General features: G+C 39.8%; 1 protein-coding gene across 6 annotated transcripts in view; it reads right to left on the reverse strand.

Moving 5' to 3' along the window:
* LOC122801016 (schwannomin-interacting protein 1) overlaps positions 1 to 26,697 on the reverse strand; it is a 1,488,345-nt gene that overhangs the window by 343,785 nt on the left and 1,117,863 nt on the right. The window contains exon 1 of one of the 6 annotated variants that reach the window (XM_044070473.1): positions 14,763 to 15,051. The exons of the other annotated variants lie outside the window; for them this stretch is intronic. Coding sequence (XP_043926408.1) covers positions 14,763 to 14,834 — 72 coding nt within the window. The 5' untranslated portion in view covers positions 14,835 to 15,051. Of the gene's footprint in view, positions 1 to 14,762; positions 15,052 to 26,697 lie in introns of those variants that run through there. 6 annotated transcript variants of the gene reach the window in all.

Consider the following 26,697-nt stretch of genomic DNA (forward strand, 5'->3'; position numbering starts at 1 on the left):
CTTTTTCCTCCATCCTTTTGAGGACGTCTTCTGCTTTGTTGCCAAAAAGGAGGTCTTGGTTTAAGGAAGCATCCAGTAATTTAGCTTTTACATGATCTGGTAAGTTTTGTTCCTTAAGCCAAGCATGCCTTCTAAGTACAGACCCAGTGACAGCAGCCCTGCAAGATGCTTCTAAAGCATCAAAACCACATTGCAAAGTATGTTTACCAACTTGTTCTGCAGAATGCATTAAATCCTGTAATTCTTTGTGTTCAGTACAGTCAGGAATCAACATCATTTTCTGTTTAAGTAGCCCCATAACATGCTGCTGATACTTTAACATATGAAACTGGCAATTTAAAGCCCTGATGGCCAAAGTAGCAGAAGTGTATACCTTCTTACCCCATCTGTCTAAGCCTCTAGAATCTGTATCAGAAGGGTTAGGATTTTTGGCAGCAGTAGCCTTAATGCCTTTTGGTCCTTGGGAAATGGTCTCTGGATCCACAGAAGGATTCTTGAAGAGGAACTTGTAAGAGTCAGGTACTCTGTAATACCGGTCAGGTTTTCTGGGAGCTGGAGCTAAAGTGTCTGGGGAAAGGCTAGATTCCAAGAAAGCATAATCTACAATGTCCAGAACAGGAGGGATAGCTAAAGGCCTGTGTTGAGGTAGGAGTAAGAATTCCCTAAGCCTCTTTTTGGAGTCAGAGTAATCCTGGCTTTCCCAGCGGAAATGCTCCCTAAGAGTGTGCAAGGTTTCATCAAAAGAAAAATCTTCTGGAGGGGAAGCAGAGGGAATGGAATCCTCTGCATCAGAATCCTCATAAGTAGATAAGGGCAAATCCTGGTAATCAGAAGAAACAGAAATATCAGATTCCTGATCAGAAGAATCGGAAAGAAACTCAATTCTAGGTCTCTTAGAGGGGGAGGCTGGCTTCCCCTAATCAAGGTAATGAGGTCTTCAGCCATTCTAAGCATTTGTTTTTTAGGCATATGGGCCTAGGCCTGCGGTTTGGTCATTGGTTTTCTAGGTGTGGTGCAAGTTTTAGGCCTGGATGAAAATGATGGCGCTGGTTTAATATGAATGTCTGTAGGCCTGAATACACCCTCAGAAGCCGGTGCCTGCACAGCGGCTCTGGACCCATTCAAGGTAGAGACATCCGCAGGTTCCATAGTCGAAGAAGCATCTCGTGGCATACCGGACTCCGAATGGGTCTCAGTAGAGGCCTGCAAATCAGAAGTAGCGGGTATCAGGGGCTGCAAAAGCACCTCACTGAGTACCGGTGGACTGGCGACTAGCTTAATGGAAGCGTCGGCAGTTTTGGACCTATGCAGTCTGTCTCTGTCTTTATCCTTACGTTTTTTTCAGAAGATTGGTAGTTGGATGGCTTGACGAAGCCATTTTGGAGTACACAGAACAAGTACGAAAATAATTAGCTGCAAAAATAGCCCGATGCCGGATAGTTCATGTGTTGAATAAGGCACAAAACCAACAACGAGGGACGTCGTGGTCTGGACCTAAGCAGGGAATGCAGTAAGAATGAAAATCTCTATGAGGTATTTGCTTTCCATAGGTAAGACAATTGTTAACTTTTACTGACATCGGTTAGAGCAAGAAAAAGGATCCCCAATGGGGTACTTAACTTTTGTTGAAGACTTTGGGTCTGAAACTCGAAAACGAAAATTTCAGGAGTCGGCCGACCGACACTTGTGAACTGCTTCTGCTTTGGGTACCGCACGGCAAGAAAGACTGATGTAATGGCATCGGCTGCATGTTTTATACCCCTGACGACCTGACGTCAAGGAAGAAGAGACAGCATCCGACGCAGAAATCCGAAGAGACTGGTATTCAGGCCAGCTGAGGGCTATCTGCAGGCAGATAACCCAAATGTGATGACTGCAACAGTGAAACACGAAGAACATCAGTAATTCTACCTACTAAAACACAGACTTATCTTGTACACAACACTAGCACTTTTAGGGATTATTGGAGAAGCGATTACCCCAAATACACAAGAGAAGGAAGGCCCTAACGATAGTGTACTGGAATCCTACCTTAAATAATCATGACATAAACCAAAGGGGCAGTTTCAAATAATTTTGTAACATCCTTGATTTATACATAATGAACAATGTCTCCATAAGAATTAAATGTGGTGGGAAATTCAAAACAAACCACACAATATAAAGTAAAAGGCTGCCCTCAAAATATGTACATTTCCTTTGGTTTTAATCAAACCAGACTGAGCTAAGCCAAAAAGAAAAAAAAAGATATTTTAAAATTAATTCACAAATCCACAAAACCAAGGCCTTGTTTGAACTCCATCTCATTACCAAATCAGAAAAGAGCCATTAAGTTATTTGAGAAAAATAAAAATTAGGGGGTGATTCCTAGGATTTCAGCAAATTTAGGTCAATAAGACATCAAAATCTTTAAGTAAATTTGGCACTAAATTCAACAGTATACTGCACTTGGCTGCATCATTATTTTAAATAAGAACATTAAGATGCAATAATGAAAGAAACTGTTATTTATTAAGAACAAAATGCTTTCGCCTATACATTGCCAAGACTTCATCAGACTTTACTACTGCACTCAGTAATAGGTGATACAACGGTTCTACTGGATGGAGAGGCAGAAAAAACAAGTACATGCAACCTTGTCTAAGGTCAGAAACAGTAGCTCTAGGGACACAGACAATAACCCAAATTGTTTTTTCACCAATATTAGGCCAATCCTTGTCAATCACTGGCAAACCTTATTTAACAAATATCTCTACACAGGTTTTGCCCTTAGCTCTTTAGCATGCAGCAACAGGTAATAAGTGTTCCCTAACCATAGGGGTGGAACCTCAGCCAATATTAGTTAGACATTGTTCCATCCTATCTGTATACCACATGCAAGATTATGGGAAGGATAATGACAGAACTTGTTCAGAAGAATACATTCGATTTACTACTCCTGGACACAGAAAAGGTTTTTGTTGAGTGCAGATCATGCCATTTAAATCTGATCAGCTTCTTTAAAGAAGTTTCAGCAGCACTGAACAAGGGGTAGGCTAATCTCAACCTTGCAAAGGGGTATGACATATCACACACAGAAGGATTACAGATAAGCATTGTGGACTCAGGGTTAATATGAATGTGTTATATTAGATTGCTAATTGGCTTTCAGGAAACGGCCTAAGTGAGGAGGTTGAGTGACAAAGTCACATCAGCTGAGGTCAGAGTTCGAAACTAAGAACCTGCACATCAGCAAGTTTTCTAATAACTGCATACTTGGTATAACTGACCCGCCCACCACCACATCTCAGCACTTCAATGGTTACATATAACACAGTCATGGTGTAAAAATGAAGGGCTGATACCCAGTACAGACAACTACAGCAAACAGCTCCTGCAAACTTTTAACTGGAGTGCACTTAGGCTCGAGACTGTGACCAAGGGTCTAGATGAAGCTAGCTCACATGACATTAGAGGGGTTTTTTAGTTACTCTAGAGATGTCAATGTGACCCTCTACATCTCACTGGTTTGGCCACTTAAATTGCATTTGTTTGCATGCTCCTAAGAAAGCATATGCTTCAACTACAGAAGGTACCCAGGTTTAGCACTAAGAAGGGTTAGTTTTGGATTACTCAGGTTGGTTACAACAATTGTCCATGTTATCACTCTCGGATCTCCCAACAGGCAGTTTTTGCTGTACATTCCAAACCAAATGAGTCCCCACCTACTGAGTTGAAAAGGCTAACACGTGTGTAAATATAATTAACCTTAAATTCCATTAAAATAATAGCAAACATGACAAGTACATCACACAATATTTCCTTCATATCTGGAATAAACTCTTACTCCCCTTAAAACGGTGCCAGACCCTCCACACCCTTAAAACTTAGATGGTTACACAGGTACAATTACATTCCAGCACAGAATATCTATAGTCAAATCTAAACAAAGCCATTAGGCAATAAGCCTGGAGTTACCTATAAACCTACAATAGGATCTGACTCCCTTCAATGCTGAACAGTATCTAATGGGTATCAGAAAATGAATGAAAGAGTCATTTATACTGTTTGAGGAATTAATCTGTGTTGAAATAGGCTGTGAGTCAGAAGGTGATACCCAACTTTAGGCATTTAAACGTGGCAACCCAATGACGGACACAGTTGACATGTTTCCTAAAATAATCTGTTTTTACTACTTTAATCATTACAGCTTTACCCCTACTGCCAGCTTCTTTTAGCTAACCCTCAAGCAAACACATAACTGAACTGTCTTCCAGCAAAATGTGAAGACTTTTCTGTAAATAACTATTCTGACTTCAGCTGCACCAACTGTGTCAAAAACATCTGGATACAGATATTCTTGCTCCTACAGCTACAAGACTCAGTATGCATATGCAGTGGAAAACAGCTTGTTAGCAGACGCTGTGGGAAGATAAACACTGGTGCACAGTGTGTATCCCATCTGCACCACTGCAATAATCCTGATTATATAGATTCACATTTCCCTGTGCTACAGATGGCCCTGCAACTGATAAACTCAGCCACCTCTGTTTACAATGCCAGCTTTATGCTACTGCCAATTTTGCACTGTGAGGGGGCAAATAAAATGTTAGCCACAATGTTGCTATGTAGAGGAATCATCTACAGGAAAAATGAATAAGAATAAATATGTTCCTAATCCATTTTCAGCAACTAATTTGAATTAGACCATTGCACTCTAGAGAGAAGTGACTCTGGAAATGCTGTGTCTATGATGGTTCAGCAGTGGGTGATCTCATCTTATATCTTCATTGTAATTTTTCCTATGAAAAGTTTTAACAATCTATTTCCTTAGGTGTAGTCACGTGATAAGCTCTTTGGAGGACAGAAAGGCAGACACATTTTCTCTTGGAAAGATGTTTGTGGCTTCCTGCACATTATGAGAAGTGCAACGCCAGTGACAAACATTTTTTAAAGGATTGTGTGAGTGGTAGAGCGAAAGCCTTGCTGTGATCCATGGGGATAACAACAGGAAGTAGCTGAATTCCAAGAATATAAGAGTCTTTCTGAGGCATCTACATGGAAGGGATTTAAAACAAAGTATAACAATTAGAGATCATGTGAAAATACATATGAAAGTGCAAGCAGCAAAAAGACAACAGGTCTATGTACCCTGCCAAGATGATACCGCAAATTATTAATACCAAACCCACTCTATGTACCCTGCCAAGATGATACCGCAAATTATTAATACCAAACCCACTCTATGTACCCTGCCAAGATGATACCGCAAATTATTAATACCAAACCCACTCTATGTACCCTGCCAAGATGATACCACAAATTATTAATACCAAACCCACTCTATGTACCCTGCCAAGATGATACCGCAAATTATTAATACCAAACCCACTCTATGTACCCTGCCAAGATGATACCGCAAATTATTAATACCAAACCCACTCTATGTACCCTGCCAAGATGATACCGCAAATTATTAATACCAAACCCACTCTTCCAAGCCCCACTGAAATCCTTTGCTGTCTTTTGCTCTGTCACCCCCTATAGCTGAATTGTTCCTGGTATTCACCGTCCTTTCTGTGAAAACCTGCTTTCTCATATTGCTCCTATACTATGGGCCCTCGACTTGTTATTTGTGCCCTGTTTCTGCCCTCTCCTTCCACCTAAATAAACCATGTGCTCTTGGTTTCTGATTTTCTTGTGTACCCACATCTCATACTGCCTTCCTTTTCCTCCAGTGAGTACATCTCAGAGCTACTGTGCCTTACATCAGACACAATCTTTTGCATATTTGTTACCATTCCTGTTACTGTTTTCTTTACCCTTTTGCCATAATAACTACACAGACGTTTGCAGCATATTTTTCATCTGTTCCTCATAACATTTGTGGTTTTCTGGCAAATCATTAAGGACTGAAGTCACTAAATATATACATTTAAATTTTTGACTTCATATCCTTCAGAAAATACATGCTAACACAAATCCTGTTATTCCAGCAACTTTCCAAGTTTATAAGAGTAATATTTAGAATTGTCTCTCCATTATTTCAGGCTTTGTCCAGACTTCTTGCACTAACACTTGAGAGGTGTGCCTTTAGCCCACTTGTACTTCCTTTCTCTACACATTCTTCAGCATGGCATGCAGTACCAAAGGAGGGGCCTTACCAGTGCCTTGGGAAGTGGCATGATTACCTCTGATTTCCAGGGGCTACTCTCCTGACAATATAGCCCAATATTTTGCCCACCAATCTAGTGGGTGTCTAGTGGGTGCTGTACTTTAAACCCTAAAAAGGGTAGGGGTTGCCTATACAACCAGATTTACCTGTGAGATAATTGTGTGTGCCCAGGAGATTAAGGCAGAAGATTTAGAGTTGGAGATTACGTACTAATGGCTTTGATTAGCAGAACATGTCAACAACACCAAGACAGTGTTATAGCCTACTGTGCGTACGGAGCAGGTTGGTGCCTCCCAGGGTATTGCAGGATATTCTGAGCATTCTAGAAGAGAAAGCTACTAAACGACTCTGTATTGAAATGTCAGTACTCATAATGTAAAATGGTGACACACTGAAAAAATGCCCAAAAATGCAGGAGAAGAGCAAATAGTGAATGTTGCTCTTCTCCTTTAACTTCTTTTTGCAGGAGGCCAGCTCTGCTCACCCCACAATGGGGGAATAACTTCTTTTTGCAGGAGGCCAGCTCTGCTCACCCCACAATGGGGGAATAACTTCTTTTTGTAGGAGGCCAGCTCTGCTCACCCCACAATGTGGGGATAACTTAATTTTTGCAGGAGGCCAGCTCTGCTCACCCCACAATGGGAGGAATAACTTCTTTTTTGCAGGAGGCCAGCTCTGCTCACCCCACAATGGGGAGAATAACTTCCATTTTGCAGGAGGCCAGCTCTGCTCACCCCACAATGGGAGGAATAACTTCCTTTTTGCAGGAGACCAGCTCTGCTCACCCCACAATGGGGGGAATAACTTCCTTTTTGCAGGAGGCCAGCTCTGCTCACCCCACAATGGGGGGAATAACTTCCTTTTTGCAGGAGGCCAGCTCTGCTCACCCCACAATGGGGAGAATAACTTCCATTTTGCAGGAGGCCAGCTCTGCTCACCCCACAATGGGAGGAATAACATCCTTTTTGCAGGAGGCCAGCTCTGCTCACCCCACAATGGGGGGAATAACTTCCTTTTTGCAGGAGGCCAGCTCTGCTCACCCCACAATGGGGGGAATAACTTCTTTTTTGCAGGAGGCCAGCACTGCTCACCCCACAATGGGGGGAATAACTTCTTTTTTGCAGGAGGCCAGTTCTGCTACATTTCACAATGGGGGGAACTCCCCCACATCACCTAAACGTATATATATCAACTCCAAATCACCACACCTCAGAGAATAAGGGATATTCTGAGAAATGGCCATCTTGGACTTAGTACATGAATATCTGTTTTTCGGCCATTCATCCTCCATATTACAGGACTGGATAAATTGGGTCTCGCCATTTCAAATGGTTACCTACTAAACTGCTCACAGGATTCACCCATGAGCATTTGTGTACATGTGTGTATGTGTGTAAATGCTTGTCTACATTTGTGTGTTTGTAGACACATGCAAAGAAAAAGAAAACCAAATAAGAACACTGAACACAAAATGTAAGCATTTGTCAGTCCAGGGATGCAGATGGAAAGGTCTTGTAAAAGCAAGTGTGAATGCAGGAAAATAAATCAGTTTAGGTTGGGGGCAAGTGAGAATGTGGCTGCTGACTCACTTCTACTTTTAAATCTTCAGAAGTCAGTCAGAAAAAGAAAGGAAAGGGCAGTGTAAAAAAATAATTTCCTTAAATGATTGCTTGATGGTGGTGGGTGAGCCCTTGAACTCTTACCCACCGAAGAACTGACTTTTGGAATGCAATGCTGTTTTTGTTTTATGCATGGAATACTCACTGATTTACTCAGTTACAGTGCAAACCAATATTTTTGCCAGTGTCAAAGATGGGAAGCACAACAGACTTTGTGTTCTGTGCATTCTAAATTCTCAACTAATACACCTTCCAACTTGCAGAAAGCAGACAACACTCCAGTTTTCCACATCCACCTGCATACACAAAACACATGCAAGAGGGAAAAACTAAGATTTCTTGTAATTTTCATTTGTTATAATTGGAACCTTTTCTGTATGGCTCAATTAGTCTTTGAAATGACAGTGGGATAAATAAATAGTGAGATCTACAAAACAAATTAAATTAAATGAAGGCTGAAGCAAATTTATAGAGAACTAAGAAAAAACCTGTGTACATTTATTTGACTTTCTATTTTATCAGCTTTGTTTCCTGATTTTCCCGTATGATTACAATCAGTAATCCTGAAAACAGGCTTAAGTGAACAGACCTGAAATGCCATATTCTGGAAAGCACAAAGTTGGGACCAAAGTATATTCCACACAGATTTAGACCAAAATAAAACAGAAAAAAAAAATTTGCCTTTATTTCCTAAATTAAGGTTATAGAGCTTGTACATTAATGGATCTGCCTCACCCATTAACACAGTACACTTCTATGTAAATCTGTTTAGCATATACAAATCTCCTTTAATTCCATGAATAAATATGGAATCACTGTTGTTTATCTCACAAGCATCTACGGAAGAGCACCTTGGTTAAGGAGCTTGCATTCCCACAATCTCTGTTGAATTACACAACTAAATCTGAACTAGTAACAAAATGGAAGGAAAATGGCAGTTTTTGACAACTTTGACATTTTCTTCCTTTTTTCTCAGTCTTGCAAACTCAAAAAGGGAAAATAAACCAATGTCATTACTGAAGAAGTAGCACAATTTCCTTTGATGCTGTAAAATTAGAAGATGTTGGATTATATTTCTATCCAGGTGATTGGATTCACTTTCCATACCAACACTATAGGCAGCCTAAGGAAGTGATAAACTCCTGTGTGTGGTCTCCATCAGATGAGACATAAAGCTAAGGTCCCATACACCGAAGTTGTTGGGTAGCTCCAGTGGGTATAGAAGAACCCGCTGCCTTTATCAAAAAAGTAAGGGAATTGCCCCAGTGCTCTGACCAAATTTCACCTAGTCAGCATGAATACCACTTCATATCATCGCTGAAATGGGGTCACTGGCCTAGTGAGATTAACCTGGTCAGCATAAAAAAAAAATAATAATAAAATAAATAAATAAAACAGCTTTTCAAAAGTACAGAAGCAGTACTTGAAATGATGGGAGTTACACATCTGTGGTTGGGAAAACTGGTACTAACACTGTACTGATAGTGTGTTAGGCAAAAATGGGAGACATTTGTGACTGACTCTACAAAGTGTGACTAGAAATCTGTGATGTATTTCATTTGTCTCCTGTACAAAGTTCAAGACTATGGTATTTCAGAGTCTTTCACTTACTTTGAGGTACTGTGATCTCAGAGTTACTAAATAGAAGTAGCAGGATGTAGCATGCCATACAAAACCTTTTTATTTACCTTTGTCCCTGTGGCAAAAATCATCTCTGAACAGGGTCTGGGAAGGACAAGTTCACCTAGCTAGGTAACAAATAATATCACTGAATCATTACTGCTGTGAGAAGCATGTGCACTTGCCACTAGGCTTATTCATGGCTTACCTGTAAATAAAAACCTCTGTACTACCCTAGGTCTTCAGTGTGAGAGGGTCTGCTCAGCTAAGATAAACCAGTTAATAAAATGCAATTATTAAACAAGTAATGTACACATAAACACAAGTCAGCCTTACTTGGTGCTTCAAAGCACCAACATAGTCTGAGTTATCTTCACCCTGCTTTTTAACATTGCCATTTAATAACATACAAACTAAAATTCTTAACCAAAGAGTTTATTTTGTAAAATCAAAACCATTCGGATGATGAACTGATAACTACACTAACTGGGTTGTGCAAAATAAAAACAAAAGCAATCCTTGCTATCTACACTGCTTTACTTATTCCTTTCTCACAGGGGTAAGGCCAAGCTAAATGTTTATCACAGATAACTGAACATTATAGCTTGCAGCCTTGATTTTTCTTTTACCATTCTGTGTCACAGAGGCTATAGTGACAGGCAACGTCTTTGTGCAAAGATCTACGGTTCTAAGTACCCACATTTTAAACTATGATGGCGTCTCAACTTTCATGTAAATTGTAAGAACAAAAGAGGCTTTAGTGAGTATTTTTGAATTTGTTGACATTACCTGCATATTTTTTGCCAAAGTACAACAGGTAATGCCTTAATAGCATTAGAAGAGTTGTGCCTTTTAAGCCCTTAGCAAAGCCAAAAAAACATAAACTTAGGTTTTGAATGGTTTTGCCATTTTGTAAATGCATTGATCAAGCCAAGGACTGTATGAAAATCTCAGCACTTTCTGAACAGACACTATAAAGGTGTAACATTTTCAGGGACTTGGGAGTTTTTATCCAGGTTCAAAATTTTCAGAAAATGAAAGAACCTGAGAATGAAAACTGAACCCCGTTGAGACTTGAAATGTTCCACACAGTCAGCAATGCAGAATAATCTAATACTATTATGAAAACAGCTAGTAAAAATAAGGTGTTCTATCTGTATATCAGTTTTAAGATATATATTACTGTAGTCATCATAACACTGCATGCGGTCACAAATCACAGTCTGCACTCAATGAGCAGGTTGTTATCATTGTACATGTATACCTGGTACATCCTTTCATCTGTGTTTGGGGATGGAGTGGCTACCCATGCAACATTTGTGCCTGCATGCCATGCACACATTTCAGCTATCCTGAAGGAGGGAGACTGCGGGTGGGCCTGAAACGTTATAGCAAAATTTTACATTAAGAAAAACTGACAAGAATGCAGTCCGATTTGTCATGCTGGGTAGTATACTTGTGATACAATTAGTTCAAAAAAGATGGAAGATGATCACTACCTTTAGCTGTCTAATGTGGCTGAAAAAAATTATGATTATTCAAAAAATACATTAAGTGGAATAAAGAGTTCATGTGGGTCAGTTTAGGATAGCATAACTGGTTCAGTCTTGCTGTTTCTAAACTGAATAAAAGAGCTAAAGATATACTTCAGACAAAAAAGTAGATCCATGGCTTAAGCAACAGTTAACAAAACTATACTGCATACATAACCAAGATTCCCATTTAATAAACTTAACTGTAATAACATAATAAAACACTATCAAACACAGAAATGTCTAAACATTAAACAGTAAAAACGATCAGCAGAAATAGTAAAGAATAGTAGAGAGACATGTTTAAACATGCAGTTACTAAGCATGACCTTCCCCTGCTACATACCTTTTTGGCCATGCTAACAGCATCCATAATGCTCTACTGGAGTGCTGCAATCATCAGCAAGAGAAGCACAGTAGCGCAGTTATTAAGCAGACAGTCTCATGGCTGTATAGTCTGGAGGTTCAATCCTCACCATGACTACTATGTGGAGTCGGGATAGTCCCTTGGTATCTGGATGAGTTTTCACTGATTATTCTGGCTTCCTTCCACATCCCCTAAAACACTCCAATCAAACAGCTTATTTAAACTGCTTGTATACATAATGTAGTTACCCTTGTTCTTGTGGCTCAAGTCTTAGCAGAAAAAGGTCCATAAAAGACTAGGTTGCTTACCAAGTTAAGAAACAAACAAACAAACAGCATCAGACTGCCAAGTAAGAGATGTGGGTTTCAAAAATGATTTGACTTCCACAGGGCCAGCTCGAATAAAGGGTGGGAGTGGGTGAGTCGATGTTGGCACCAGCACTTCTCTCCCCCTTTTTTGGGGATGGTAGATTCCAACTCACCTCTGCTGAAGACAGCTTGCAACAGGTAGGTTACCGTGAGTGAGAATCAAAGAATGATATATACAGGGAGTTGGGGGGGGTAGAAGAGTGGTACCAGCTCTGTGGCAAAGACAGTAAAAAAACTACCTGTTACCCAAACAGTGTTAGGTAGACTGGTGACCTGTGCAATAGAGAGGAAGGTGGAAGTGACAGGCTGAAGCTAGCTCTCCCATCCTGAGTCAGGCCTACAGCAGGCATCTACTGAAGGGACAACTGTATGGCATACCATGTGGTCAGCCATGCCATGTGATCAGCCAGGGATGTGAACCTTGTGCTGTCAAACTGCACACTCCTGGTATCCTTCATCACATGTGTGTGCTAGGTAATGTGCCCAATCAGGGAAGGTACTGTATGCTCTCATATACTCAAGTGTCCACATCAGCTACCACAGGTGGGACTATAGGCCTCACAAGATAATCACCTTCCACAACTGCCTGGATTTTGCTCCTCGGTCTAACTCTAATTCCTGCCAGTAGTCAGAGAAACTGCTGCTGAAAAGGGCGAATGAATATGCTTCTAATCATTAGGAAGCATTGATGAATGGCCACATCGAGGGAGGAAAAAAAAAAAGCGTGGAAGCAAGCATATGCTTCATACAATCCTGACACTTCACAATGAGAGACATTCAGAGGGAAGGGAAATTACTGAGCACAGCATTTATAACACAAACAAAAAATTCTGCAATTACAGGTTCTTAAGTCTAGAGGGAACCGATTGGAAGGGTGGTAATGGCTTAGCCCCCAAGGTATGAGCACAGCATGGGTGAACATGAAAATAAAACAAAAAAAGTATACAAAGAGTGATGGTGCTTACTACTGGTTCTGACATAATTAATTCAGCAGATTGTATTTATATAATAAGTTCTACTCATGCAAACACAAAAAAATGGCCATCCTTATCTGAAGACACCTTTGGGAATAAAACTTGCTCATAACAAACCCCACATAGTCTTAGGAAGACAATTTACTTCATGCCCCTTATAAGAGTTTCATTTTTAAGATGCGATCTTCCCTGGGCAGCCAACTTTAGAAGTCAGATAACATCTCAATTCAGTCCTGATTACCTGGGTTCAGGAATGGAACAAGGAATCATCATGGCTGGCTAGAAAAGAGGAATTAATTAAGCACACAGCAGACAGATTTCCTCATCTTGGAAGGAGATGTAGCAAAGAAAAATGATGTGTCTTCCAAATGCTAATGGCAGCTCATATGCTGCTACTAACTATGTGTGTTACTGCAGGAGTAACAAGCCTTTGTAATGCCTCTCTCCAAGACCTAAGAAAAAATAAAATGTACCACTGTCGAAATTTTTTATGGAAACCACCATGTCTTTTGCTACAATGCAACCCCAAGGGGAGGATACAAGTCTACCAGTCTGAAAATAAGCCAGGTTACCCAGATACTAAAGAGTGGACTACTAATACTAGAATTACTACTACTACGACTACTGCTACTAACAACAGTAACAGTAGTAACGAAAAGGAAATCAGTAGCCTGCATACTCTGGAATGTATCTAATAAAAATCAGACATCAGGATGGTAAAATGACATTTAAGTTTGCAAATACATCAACAACAACTGAATGTACAAATCTCATATCCTGACCCTGACTGCATTTGCACTGTATATTGATGTTAACTTTTTTACATATAACACTGTTTTCAGGCCAAGTGCCATTACCTTATGCAAACAGGTCTCCACTATGATCGATAGAACATGCACAGCTGCTCAATGCAAATCAAGCATTTTAAACCAGTACAGGAAAGTTAAGCTAAATGTGATTTGCTTCAGTCAGTGGCTGCCAGAACATGTAAATACAACTCTTTCTACAGTGCCCAAAAGCACAGACACCTGTGCTAAATTTTTATTTCTCTGAGCTATATTGTTTTACTTTGGCAACTACATGCTGTCACTTGTCTTAACATATCTAAAAAAAGGGTATACATATTTTTCATAGAGTCAGCAAGCATGTGTCTCTGTATCTTATCCTAGTTCGACACATAGTCCCATGCATTCTGACCATAAAACATTCTGGTAATTGTATGTTTAGGTTCAAAGCCAAACTGCCAAATTTTTAATTTAGTTGCCCTGATCACAAACTAATCAACCTGCTAATGGACTGACTAACATTTTTGTGTTTTGGTTACTCTGATGAAAAGAAAACCTAAAATAAAAGGCGGGAGTATAACTAAAGACAGAAATGAGGACACCAGCATAGCCTCTCTGTACTGCCTTAGTTTGCAATAGGAATACAAAACTGTGTTTTAATTCTATCATAAGCAGCCATAACTCAGAATGACCAAAAATAATGGATAGCTGTTTATAACTTAATATGATAACTACTACATATCAGATGGTGGAAAATGGCCCAAGCATGACCCAACCCAAGACACTGCATGGTGAACAAAAATAACAGGGAACGTTGTGTAGCAGCTGTGAGCTAGGCAGACTACAAGAGGGCAGAATTAGACTTAGGCTGCAAAAGAAAACCACAGTAGTGCAGCATATATTTAAAATAAACACTATGCTTTAGGGTTTAAACTAAATGTCAAGACTCCTTATTTTCAAGACTGAAAAAAACAAAAGAAAACCGATAAAAGCATGGTTGCACATCTGTTAATCCCAAGCAATGCACAGATTAAGACGTTTTTCATGTTTAAAAGATGTGTACAATTTAAACCACAAAAAGGGCAGGTTGCAGCAGAGATCTTTCATAAGCTGTTTCTACAATATGATCAGTAAATCAAAGGACTTCTTCAAGTATTCATGCCTCTTTTGCACCGTGCTGTACCATACATACATACATACTACATTCCATACATACATACATACTACATTCCATACATACATACTACATTCATACTCCTGAAAGCTTTACAAATTACCTTTTATCAGGTAAAAAAGGCATGGTAGCACATTTAGAATAGCAAATCAACTCTTTTTAACTTTACCTTTTTGTAGTTCACCACTACATCCAAAGTGGACAGTTTACCGGTCAGGTCATCCATTCCATCACTGCCCATGTCTGAACTTTGAACTCACTCCATTCCCACATGAGAACAGTGCTCCTATGGAAAGCATATACAGCCTTTGAAATCAGAATTGTTTTGCACTTAAGCCATCTGCCTTTTGTTTATCATTTTCTTTGCTGGTACAGGAACAGTAGATCACACCTTTGGCTAGAGACTGACAATGACCCTTAATTTCTCTACCTTCTGTTTGACCAGAGGCACGGTTCTCCTTTCTGACTTTCTCACGCTGATGCGAGGACAACTGTTGGTCTTATGCAGCTGAAAACTAACACCTTCCTGGCACTTCAGTCTTTCAAAGGTCTGGAACCTCCCACAGTTAGCTATCACTCTGCTGAAAACATTTCTGTCAGTATCCCATCTTAATCTAACAACACAGAAAGCTTGTGTGTCCTAATAAAGTAAAAAGCCTGCAAATCCCATCCGACTAAATGTGAACTTCTATGCTGTACTCTACGTGCTGCAGCAGCATGAAAGAGGAAGACGACAAAAGTGTCAAATTCTCCATAGTCTCCTGACTACAGGACTAAAATAGAACAAACCTGTCTGGAAAACGTCACAGGATACCCCAGACATTTTTTTTTTTTTTTTGCAACAAAATAAACATAGCATTCAAGAGCAAAGGGAAGCCAAATAACTCATGGCATGTCAGGGTTAGGGCACAGAAAACCTGCAAAAATCAGTCCCCACCCCTGCCCCCTGTCTGGGATAGGGATGCTCACATCTACTTGATAATCTATTAGTCCAGCTATTTATTTTATTAGTTACATCTTAATCATTGCAAAGGTTTACTTCTATGACTAAGAAAGTAGTAACCACAGACGTTTGCTGACCTTTCACAAACGCCTCTATCTTAACCATATCTGATATGTCTATAAAGACAGTAACCTGTAAATGGACACAAACTGTGGAGTGACTAAATGAACCAAATATCATGGTTTGCTAAAGTCTGACCAAGTCACGTGCTTAATTGAATAGTTTTTGCCATTGGTCTGTTTGATACCTAAATACTGCTGATTTATTTTATGTACTGTCAGCTCAGTTTTGTTCAGTCTGAAAATCCTGTGACATTTTGCCCTTTACTGTCTACCAACACAGCCAATTTAGCAAAGTTTGCCCACAAAAAATGCCTGCCATAGGATAAATTTGTGCGTGTGTGTTTTATCTATATATAAAATGTAATGTTGTTTACTATTGCTGTAACTTTGTATCTCTTTTTATCCTGTACATGATGTGGAGCTTTTCTCCCTGGGCATCCGCTGAAAAAGGATCTGCGTCCAGTCGGAATTTACCGGTAAACAAAAGTAAATAAATAAATAAATACACACACACACACACACACACACACACACACACACACACACACACACACACACACACACACATATATATAAATCCCAATAAAATGCAAATTAAAGGTCATGCTGCTAAACCCTAGGAGTCTAAACATGAAACTGCACTCATTGCAAGCATTCTTAACCCTGGAAGATGTTGACATTTGTGCAGTCACAGAAACTTGGTTCAAAGCTGTGGAGAGCACACCAGCATTACCTGGTTACTCATTCTATCATACACTCAGACCCCAAAATGTGGACAGCAAAGCCAAAGGAGGTGGAGTTTCAATATATATTAAAAACACACACACTTTCAGGCTGGTCAAACAGTACGATGCACAGGAGATACTCCAGGTGCAGTTAACCATTGACAAGACCCCTATTCAAATCATAGCTGGTTACAGGCCCCCAAATTTGACTTAAGATACCCACTCCACCTATCTGGAACTCTTCATATCTATCAAGATTCAACCTTTTACCCTGATCCTGGGTGACTTTAATTACCCAACCATAGATTGGAAAAACTACTCATGCCAGAACACAAATGCCCAGAGATTCCACGATTTTATCAATGCAAATGCCTTGGAATAGCTAGTTGATACCCCAACAAGAGGTGATAATATCTTGGACTTGGTATTAACCAACATGAGTAACCACTGCAGCACCCCTACGGTATCATACTCTCTGGTAAGATACGACCATAAAGCGGTCACTTTCAAAGTCATCATCTCCCCTGACCCTCCTCTAGCTAGGGTCAAACAAAAAAACTTCTCCAAAGAGATTACAACCTCCTGAGGGATGATATAAACAGCTTCACAGCCCCCTTACTCACTGTAGGAGCTGGCAGCAATGTCCAAATCTACACCAAAGTAGTATACGAGCATTTATATAGATGCATGGAATCACGAATACCCAACAGGACAAAATCATCCTCCACAAGGATGAGTAAGCCTGTCTAGTGGACATCTACAACAAATAAACTATAAAACATAAGGAAAAAATTGCTGTTCGGGACCAAGAAGGAGCAGGCGGCAATTGGAAGCAATCTCTCCTTAGCCTGAACAAGCAAATAAGAACACTACTGAAATCCTCTAAAGCAAACTTTGAGTCAAATTGGCAACATCTACTAGAGACAATCTTAAGGTCTTCTTCCCATATGTCTGCAATCTCAAAGAAGCACCCAGATCTGTTCAGAACTGGTGGTCAAGGACACCACATACACAAATGCTGTAGATATAGCCAGTCTACTGGTTGACAGATTCAGCTAAAACTTCTCCCCTCTGTCCCCCATCAGCAAATCAGGATATCCCCAGTACATGCCCCCACCCCTTATCTCTAGAGAACAGGTCATCACTGCCCTCTCAAAGGCAAAAAACACAGCCTCCATGGGACCCGATAACATCCCAGGCTGCATCCTACATGAACTCAGGCATGAACTTGCAGCACCATTAGGCACCCTATTCAACCAAAGTTTGAGTACCGGCTTTGTCCCATCTGAGTGGAGGACAGCCACTGTCATCCCTTTACACAAAGGTGGAGCGTCCACCAATCTAGGAAATTATAGTCCATCAGCCTAACTAGCCTGATCTGCAAGTCCATGGAATGGATTATTATGAATCTCATTAACAGTGACACTGGCAACCTCCAAACACTCAACCCCACACAGTTTGGCTTTGTCAAGGGGAGGTCATGTCTGTTAAATCTGGTCAACTTCTTTGAGACAGTCACCAAAGCCATGGACAAGGGGAAGACGGTGCACACTGCCTACCTTGACTTGGCCAAAGCCTGCGACACTATTCCCCACTCAGGCATAGTAGAGAAACTCTCTCAACTAGGCATCAATCCATATGTTACCAGATGGGTAGCAAACCGGCTCACTTATAGAACCTACGTAATCAAAATAGGGGAAACCACCTCAATCAGTAGTCCTGTAATGAGCAGCGTACCCCAGGGATTGGTCTTGGGGACTCTGTTATTCGGGATATACTTCTCTGAGGTGCAGGCCAAAACAAATGGGCTATGGCTGACCAAGTTTGCAGATGACTGCAAGCTGGGCACAGTCATCAATTCCCCAAGCGATGTGGACATCCTCCAAGAGGGTCTCACCCAAACAAATGACTGGTGCCAGAAACATGGCTTCAAGCTGAATGCCAAAAAATTCATCATCATGCCCTTTGGGGAGAGTGATGTCCTCACATATTATCACATTAATAACAGTGTCCTAAGTACAGAATCAGTAGTGAGGGATTTGGGCACCCAGGTTGATAGCAACCTGATTTTTGACCACCATGTTGCTTCCATTGTACGGAAAGATTTCTACATGGCCCACCTCATAAGTAAGGGTATCTCATTTAGGGACAAAGAGGTCATAAGATCCCTGTATTCTTCCCTTATAAGGCCAAGTATTGAGTACAACACCCCGTTTGGCATGTACCTAACAAAGCACATGCAGCAGCTGGAGAGACCACAGAGGTTCCTCACCAGGAGAATCCAGGGCCTCAAACACTTACCTTACACAGATAGGCTAAAAGCCCTGTCCCTCTACTCAGTTTTATACAGACTCCTTAGAGGTGACCTTTGTCTGGCATACAAAGCAATCTCACAACCCGCCTTGATGGGACTGCTGCATATCCGCAAGTCAAGCTCCACTCGAGCAACCAACCTCAACCTGGTCTGTGATATCAATAGGACTTGTTGGCGGAAAAGATTTGTGTCCCAGAGACTCCCCCATCTGCGGAATAGACTCCCTGTCCACATCAAGCAGAGCACCTCATTATCCCTTTTCAAGTGCAACCTGGATAACTGGATGGGAAACAGAAAATACACCCCTGGGATTCCACATGTCCCTGCTGGACAGGGGCTTTGGGTGCTGACCTGTCTAAACATGGGCTAAACTCTTGGCTAGGCTTATAAGGGCCTCAGGGCCAATAGGCTAGCACCTATGATCCTATGTATATATGGATTTATGTATATATACATTTATATATGCACACACTCACACTCACACATACATACACACACAAAAACAGTAGCTATAGTAATATAACTCAGACTTGCAATTCATGAACTAGAATTTATTTACAGATACATCTGACACTAGCATGGTTCCTGACACAGTACCCAAACCTTTCATACACAGACGCTACACAATATGTGTGGTAAATAACACTACATTATATGTAAAATAGAGTCATCATACATCATGCAGCAGCGAAATGTATTATAAAATATACAAAAAAAATGCAGAGTATTAATTAAAACAGAAACGAGTTTACAGCCACTACAGTTTTCAAGTTTACGTATGAAAAGATGCCCTTTCCATCTGAAGTGCCTCTTAGATCTGTTAACATTAGTCTCTGTTTATAAGTATAAAAATGCAATGTCATGTACAGTGGTAACAGTTTTCATCCCATCAGTGTGAATGATGCATAATATACTAAAGCCTCTTTAGTTAGTAGACCCTTCCTTATGTTGTACTGAGAAGATTACAGAAGTGAAAAGTGCCTTTTCTTGCATTGAGTTGTGCTCATATAATGCAAGTATATTTTTAAATGATTTGTTTTAATTTCTGCTCAGTCAATTTACCTCTTTATTCACTGGCAAAGAACTTGATTTTGGATACTTGTCTAAAAGAATCAAACTCTGTAAAGTATGACGTAATACTACAACAAATAGAGAAAATGTGGAATTTCTGTAAGACAAGTAAATAACTAGTATTAGGCGACTTGCTTACTACTATCCTTTGCCTCTGCAAATGTTCTGTCCCACTACACTATGGCAACATTATCACACATTGACAGTGAATATATAGAGACACATTCAATATAAGCAAAACATAACAAAACTGCACAGACACATTTTGTTTCTGTTCCACCCCTCCCTCCAAAACTATTAAGCCTCCACCATCTAAAAGGATATTCATTCCTTCCAGTCTGGCATCCTATGACATTTGTAGAGGGTGGTGCGAGCTGGAGAAGGTTGCAAATATCCAAAAGATACTCAGACATTTTCTGTATATTCCTCACACCTACGAAGACCATAAGATGTGATGCCATGCCTGCTAAGTGGGATATGTACATACCCACATTTCCCGGCTAGAGTGCACTCACTAACTGGGTCAAACCGCCGAGACCCAAACAAAGGATAAGACATTTCTCTAGATGAAAGACCTCGAAGTCAGAATGTGCCAATGGCCTTATTTTTTGGACAGATGAGCTAGCATTGGTCCTTCAGTCATCTTCCTCCCTCAATAGCTCCTCCTGTGCCTCACCAGCTGTTCAAATCCTAGTTATTTCTGATTACCCTGGGTACAGTCAGTTGTGTGGGACAAACTTATATTTCTTCCTGTGAGAAACTGTTGCTTTTGCAGATGGAAAAATTGCTAGATTTTTTTTTTTAACATGGTTACACTTCTCCATTTAGAGCTGGCTTTTCTACTTGTGTGGCATGCCGCCAGGACCTCTTGTCAAAAGCTTATTTCTTGGTCTCCACTAGGGGGCTCTCCCATAGCAGACCTTCCTCACACCCTCTCACCAGGTAAAGGAATCAGCATCAGACATTCACTCTCTGTTCCATGGTCAGTCTCTCTCCTGCACCTACACTAGCTAGTCAATCCAGGTGCTCTGCCAAAACCTCTCTTGTCACCAGCATCTAAGCTGTAAAAGGTACCAATGCTATGTGTGTGTGTCACTAGTAAGTGACTGCTTCTCTATAATCTTTTATTGAAATTACTAAGTATCATTGTGTGTACTAATGTAATGTGTGACTCACATATGTAATGATCAATCACTGTCATGTATGACAGAACAAAGTCATAGGTTAGGAACTGAAATGTGGAGACCACACTGTGGCATACAATCGTATGCATGTTAAAAAAGTAATGTTAGGTAATACTGATTATTTATTAAATATGCATTATGCTAAAGTCACATTTCCATACTTTAAAGTGCATCAGTATATTCTGATGATAAATTTCCCTATTTTATAAAAAATGTTTGTGGCTAAGAAAACTGAAGAAATATGTGTGTGTGTGTGTGTGTGTGTGTGTGTGTGTGTGTGTGTGTGTGTGTGTGTGTGTGTGTGTATGTGTGTGTGTGTCAGTGCGCACTTACATGTATTTAGGGATCGATGTGCATTATGTGAAGGACTGGCATCCCATTAAGAGTGGGCTCTTTGTCCTAAAACCCTTTCTGACACTGAAAAGTATAAAGTTGGTTACTGGAAAATAAATGAATGGATGAATAAATGAATATGCAGATAATAAAGTCATGCAGAAGTTAGGTGCAAAACCTTATCTGAATTTTAAACCAAGTTTTCTTCTTAAACAACATAGACACTGTGCTCGCATTATGTGCAACTATTTTACTGTTCAGCTTCACAAGGTATTCTGCTAAACCAAGCCAGATGATCATGCTGGGGCTTGCTACCTCGTCTCCTCTCACCTGCCCAAGGTATCTCAAGGTTAAAAGAGGACTTTATGTATGTTTAACAATTTCAATACTACTGAAATGTTTGTTCCTTATCTCTACAAAGTGCTTTTACTATTCCACTGTTTTCATTTCCATTTTTATTTTATAGCAAGGTTAGTGGACTGGATTACTGGATTCTACTTTCAGCTATAATGCAGGTACAAAAAATTAGAACACAATTTAATAGCCAAGAAGTCATGCAATGAAATAGCAAAAATGACAATACACACACAGGTCTACATCATAAACTAAACAGTGAGGCTGCAGTAGTGATCAGAACTTTATGCTTTTATTTGGTATCTATGCAGAGGAATGATTGTTTCTGATAGTAAAGTTCAAGCATAAATTAGTAATGTCATATGCTGACGTATTGTAGGGTTACATTAAAATTATGTGCTTGACAGACTGAAGCTAGAATATATGGTAGTGTGAGTGAGTGTGCCGAATTTGAGATCATTATGTGGTGTTACTGAATATACGACTGAAAAGGTGCAGATTTCGTGCTTTACTGAACTTTAATAGGGTACAGTGGCCAAGAAGTAAAGAAATGAATTAGTTCTTTAAAATTTCTGGGGGTGAACATAAGGAAATTTTAGGATATGCCTTTTATGTGGTGCATACAGTAAGTACACTCAGAGTTAACGCAATGAATTTCGAGCAATTACAAGACTGATTCACCTTTCAAATCCCTTAAACATCAGAGAAAGTTGTTTACACAGTCTAAACAAATATAAACTGTCCGAAAAAGTAAAAGAATATGGGGCAGAATTCATAAGTACCTGTTCTCAGTTTTAGTGACTTATTCTGATGCAATGCTGTTGTGAATAAAGGTCTTACTCATAAATAACTAACACTGACAATATGGCCTTATGAAGTCCTGTACAGTACCAGCTCTGTAGTACAGAAGGGAAAAGCCCTGACTATGGCCCAGATGACATGAGTTTGAACAGGACATTGGTTTGTGGAAGACCCAAGTGGGGGAGGGTAGGAGTGAATGGTTAACATCGGCTTACCCATCTTGGGGGTAGAGAGTGGTGGCTTCTGTTCAACTGATTACCATCATGCAAGTGGTCTCTTCACAGCACTGAAATAGTCAGAACTGGGTGCTGAGGGCTTGGTGATCCCAGGCAGTGACAGCAGCCTTCATCGTCATGCAGCTGAAAATGCACACGTATAGGGAAGGTGCAGAATGTCCATGTTGATGCAATTGCTCATGTCAGCCACTAGGGATGGCTAGGGAGCATCATGTTACATAAAAGAAAAAGGAAGATATGAAGAAAAAATGAGAACAGTATGACAGAAGAATTTAATTAGGGGTAGAGACTGGTACAGAGCAGATCTGCATTCAACCGACAAAGCTAAAATGGATGACAAAATAAAGTACTCTGATGTTTATTGGTATGCTTGCTTTAATCAAGAGGAGTGAAAGATACCCTGGACAATGCAGCAGGAGCGGCCTTAGGTCAACTGGTGCCTTAGGCAAAAGGGCTCTACGGCACCCCTCCCCAGTGCACCCATCCTGGTCTAGTACACCAAATAAATACCAGAAAAGTGCCCTTTCTTAGGCGGCCGCCTAGTTGGCCTATGCCTAAGGTTGGCAATGAATGCGGAGTTAAATTGGTTAATGGCAGAAAGAAGTTGCACTGTAGTATCCACCAAATATCATCTTCCTCCATTCGACAACTGCAACTTTTGAATAACACTGCAGTTGATAAACTGTGCACTCAGTGAGTTTCATACTAACAGAACACTTTTCTTACAAAGTGCCCAGTAGTGTGCGCTGTAGTTTTTTGTCCGCGATGTGACTGAATGAGAGGGTAGTATTAAGATGTGCAGATGCTCTTTTTACTACTTCTGGAATTTCTACCATTATAGATCGTTAACTTATCTAAGAAAAGTTTTAATTTTAGCAGTGAAATTGGCTAATTGTGTCCTCTCTTTTGATTTGCTGTGGGCATATACACACTGATTGACTGCTGGTAGTTTGGGAAGGGAAGATTTTCACCCAGCATCTGCTACTCCCAGGGTTTGTCTACTTGTATAACAACATGTCCAATCCCTTACACAAGAGTAACATTTAATCTAGCCAATAAAACGTCATCTTTTTCATCATGTTATTCCATCCACTTCCTTAACCTTCTCAAGTCTTATTATTTTGCCATTATTAAGAACATGCAGAATTCATACATTTCTTCATACCTCACTGCAGCAAATATCACAAATTAACACTATTAGAAAAAAAGCTTTGCCAGTTTTTTTACTACGTAACTGATCTGCTCCCTCTGCTGACTGCCTCCTACCTTGACCCATCCCTTCTCTCTCCTGTCCTAATAAATACATTGTTCTACCTTATTTCATCTCCATTCTAATTCACTCTCTAAACATACACCTATTTTATAAAAAATACCCATCCTTACCACTCTCCCTACACTCAGCTCTTGCTCATATTACCTGGTAGCAAACCCCCCACCACCATTATACTTATCTCCTGCACTAATCAAAAAACTCCTCCAAATCAAACCTATACCCATTTTTCCATCTCATCCACCATCCATGATATTACATTTCTTCACTTCTACAAACCAAAACCTTTAGCTTATAGAATGCACTCATACAACACCTAAATAAGGTCCAAAATTAAAATTAAGGTAATGCCTTCTGTGCTTTGATACTTTTCTTCATAACAGCTAAGTAGCATCCAGGTCCTTTGTTTCTAGAAACCACTATTTTGCCTGGGTGTATATCACTTGATCAAAATACCAGTTCAGCGAATACCTATTCATTGACCCCCTATTCAGTGAGCTACCCTTTTATCAATCAATCAAATCAGTGAATGTTTTCGCAGGGCACTAATTTAATAGGCCAACATACCGAGCGATACACACCACAGTATAACAAACCCACCAAACGGGGCAATGCAACCCTTCCCAATTTTATATACCAACTGTAAAATCACACTACAGTGGGAAAAGGGCAAATTTCTACATGTTGGCCAAATAACTCAGTGTCTTGGGAAAAAAGTTCATTGATCTGTGTGTTTGATAAAAGGACGTTCACTGAATAGGGGTCAATAAAAACGTAATCCCAAAACTGGTGTTTTAATCAAGTGATATAGACCCATTTTGCCTTCCCCCAAAACATCAAAAGAGATCCAGTTCTATCTCTCTCTATAACATTAGCATCAGAAGCAGAGGCAAAATAAGTTGACTGACCTCCAACTCGTAACTCCCGAGACTTCCTTTTTCTATAAGAAAAGTGTTTCAAACCTAACATCAAAAATGAAGAATCCCCCCCCCCATTACACTATCTGGGCTGAAATAAAAGGCAAAAAAGTTGGAGGACATGATATCTTGTATTCCAAGATAGGCAGGTACATGGACTGGTGCAAAGACCCTTTTCTGGGTCTTTAATATGAGATGGGCATAGAGGAATGTAACATTTTGCACAATAAATCTCTTAGCCACAATGTAGTAGTGAAAGGAACCACAGATACAGTTTGGTTCAATATAACAAATATCCATAAAATAGTATGGCAGAAACAGTGTTACATTATACTATATATATATATATATATATATATATATATATATATATATATATATATACACACACACATATATATATATATATATATATATATATATATATATATATATATAAATATTAGTCATTTCATAGCACTCCATCTGTAGTACAGACATAACTTGCCTATGCAATGTCATATTTTCAGAAACTATGTATAGATTTATGAATATTTGGTTGACAGGTAGACTTAATCATCAGAGATGGTATCCCTAGGGGTAGTGTATAAAGAGAATTCATGAAATAAAGCACAACAGATGAAACAAAGTAATATATCCAGATATGTTTAGAGCTATATGCAGGGGTGTCTTGATTCTGGGAAGAGGAAATGCTAATATGCAATGTACTTTAATCATTATCATCAAAACACTTGCATTTTGCTTCATTATGTAGGAACCCGGACAGTGCCTGTTTGACTCCCAGGTGACTAGTTTCTGATTTCACTGTTGCTGGAAGTTTACTCCACATTGCATGGTCTAGTCTGAAAAAGTTTTTTCTCCCTATGGTAGTTTGAGATGGGGGTCTGCTTAAGATTAGAATGTTTTCTTGGAAATCTCTTAAAGAGTGTAGACCTTTTCCATTATTGGCAGCTTTCTTCTCAGGAGTGGTTAGTAACCTTAATTTAATACTTTGCATATTAGTGTACCTAATAAGAAAGTAGATCTTGCTGTCATAGGTAGCCAGTTTAGTTTCTTTAGTATAACACAGTGGTGTGCCCATGAATCTGTCATCAGAGCAAATTTGCACATTATTTTCTCTATTTGCAATCTTTGTATATTACATACCAAGCTAAATACTAGAAGTCAAATGTCATAAAGTTTTGGAAGTAGAACATTTTTAGCAAGAGCAAGCCAGGATTCTGTTGAGACTATAGGACTGATTTTGTAGCAGAGCTTTATTCGGGAAAGGGCTTTGTAACAATTAAATCAGTATTTGATGAAAGATAAATAGCTAGGTCTAGAGTGATGTGTAGATGTTATTTAAAATGTATGGAATGGTATTGTTGTGCATGTGGTAGATAGGCAGGATAAGAGGTTTGTAATCACAGGCAAAAGGAATGTCTAGTCTTAAGCTTGGGAAGACTATTCACAGTATTCTTGGAAAACTTGAGGTCCTTGTGTATAGCAGTGTTAGTATATTTAAAGATTTTTTTTTCTTCTAGTTTTACCATTCAAACAATAATTCCTCGAGCGTCAACTTCCTGAAAATCAGTTCACCGACAACGCTGATATTTCTTAATGCACGCATGTTCCTCCTTACAGCAGACTGTCGAACTGCGAAGTAACTTTTTTTTTTTCTTCAAACTGTCCTGGCAACCTGCAGCTGTAAGTGGGAGGGCGCTCAACCCCTCCCCCATAATTCCAGCTTCCAGTTACACTTCAGCAGGGCGCCGAGAAGAGCGCAAACTTTGTTAATTAAAATAAATAAAAACTGTGCCCTTTAAGAGGCTGGCCTTTACGGCACCCTATGCGG

Source organism: Protopterus annectens, chromosome 4.part1 (genome assembly GCF_019279795.1).
Source record: "Protopterus annectens isolate FY-2018-M chromosome 4.part1, PAN1.0, whole genome shotgun sequence".
In the NCBI taxonomy this organism is placed as follows: domain Eukaryota; kingdom Metazoa; phylum Chordata; order Ceratodontiformes; family Protopteridae; genus Protopterus; species Protopterus annectens.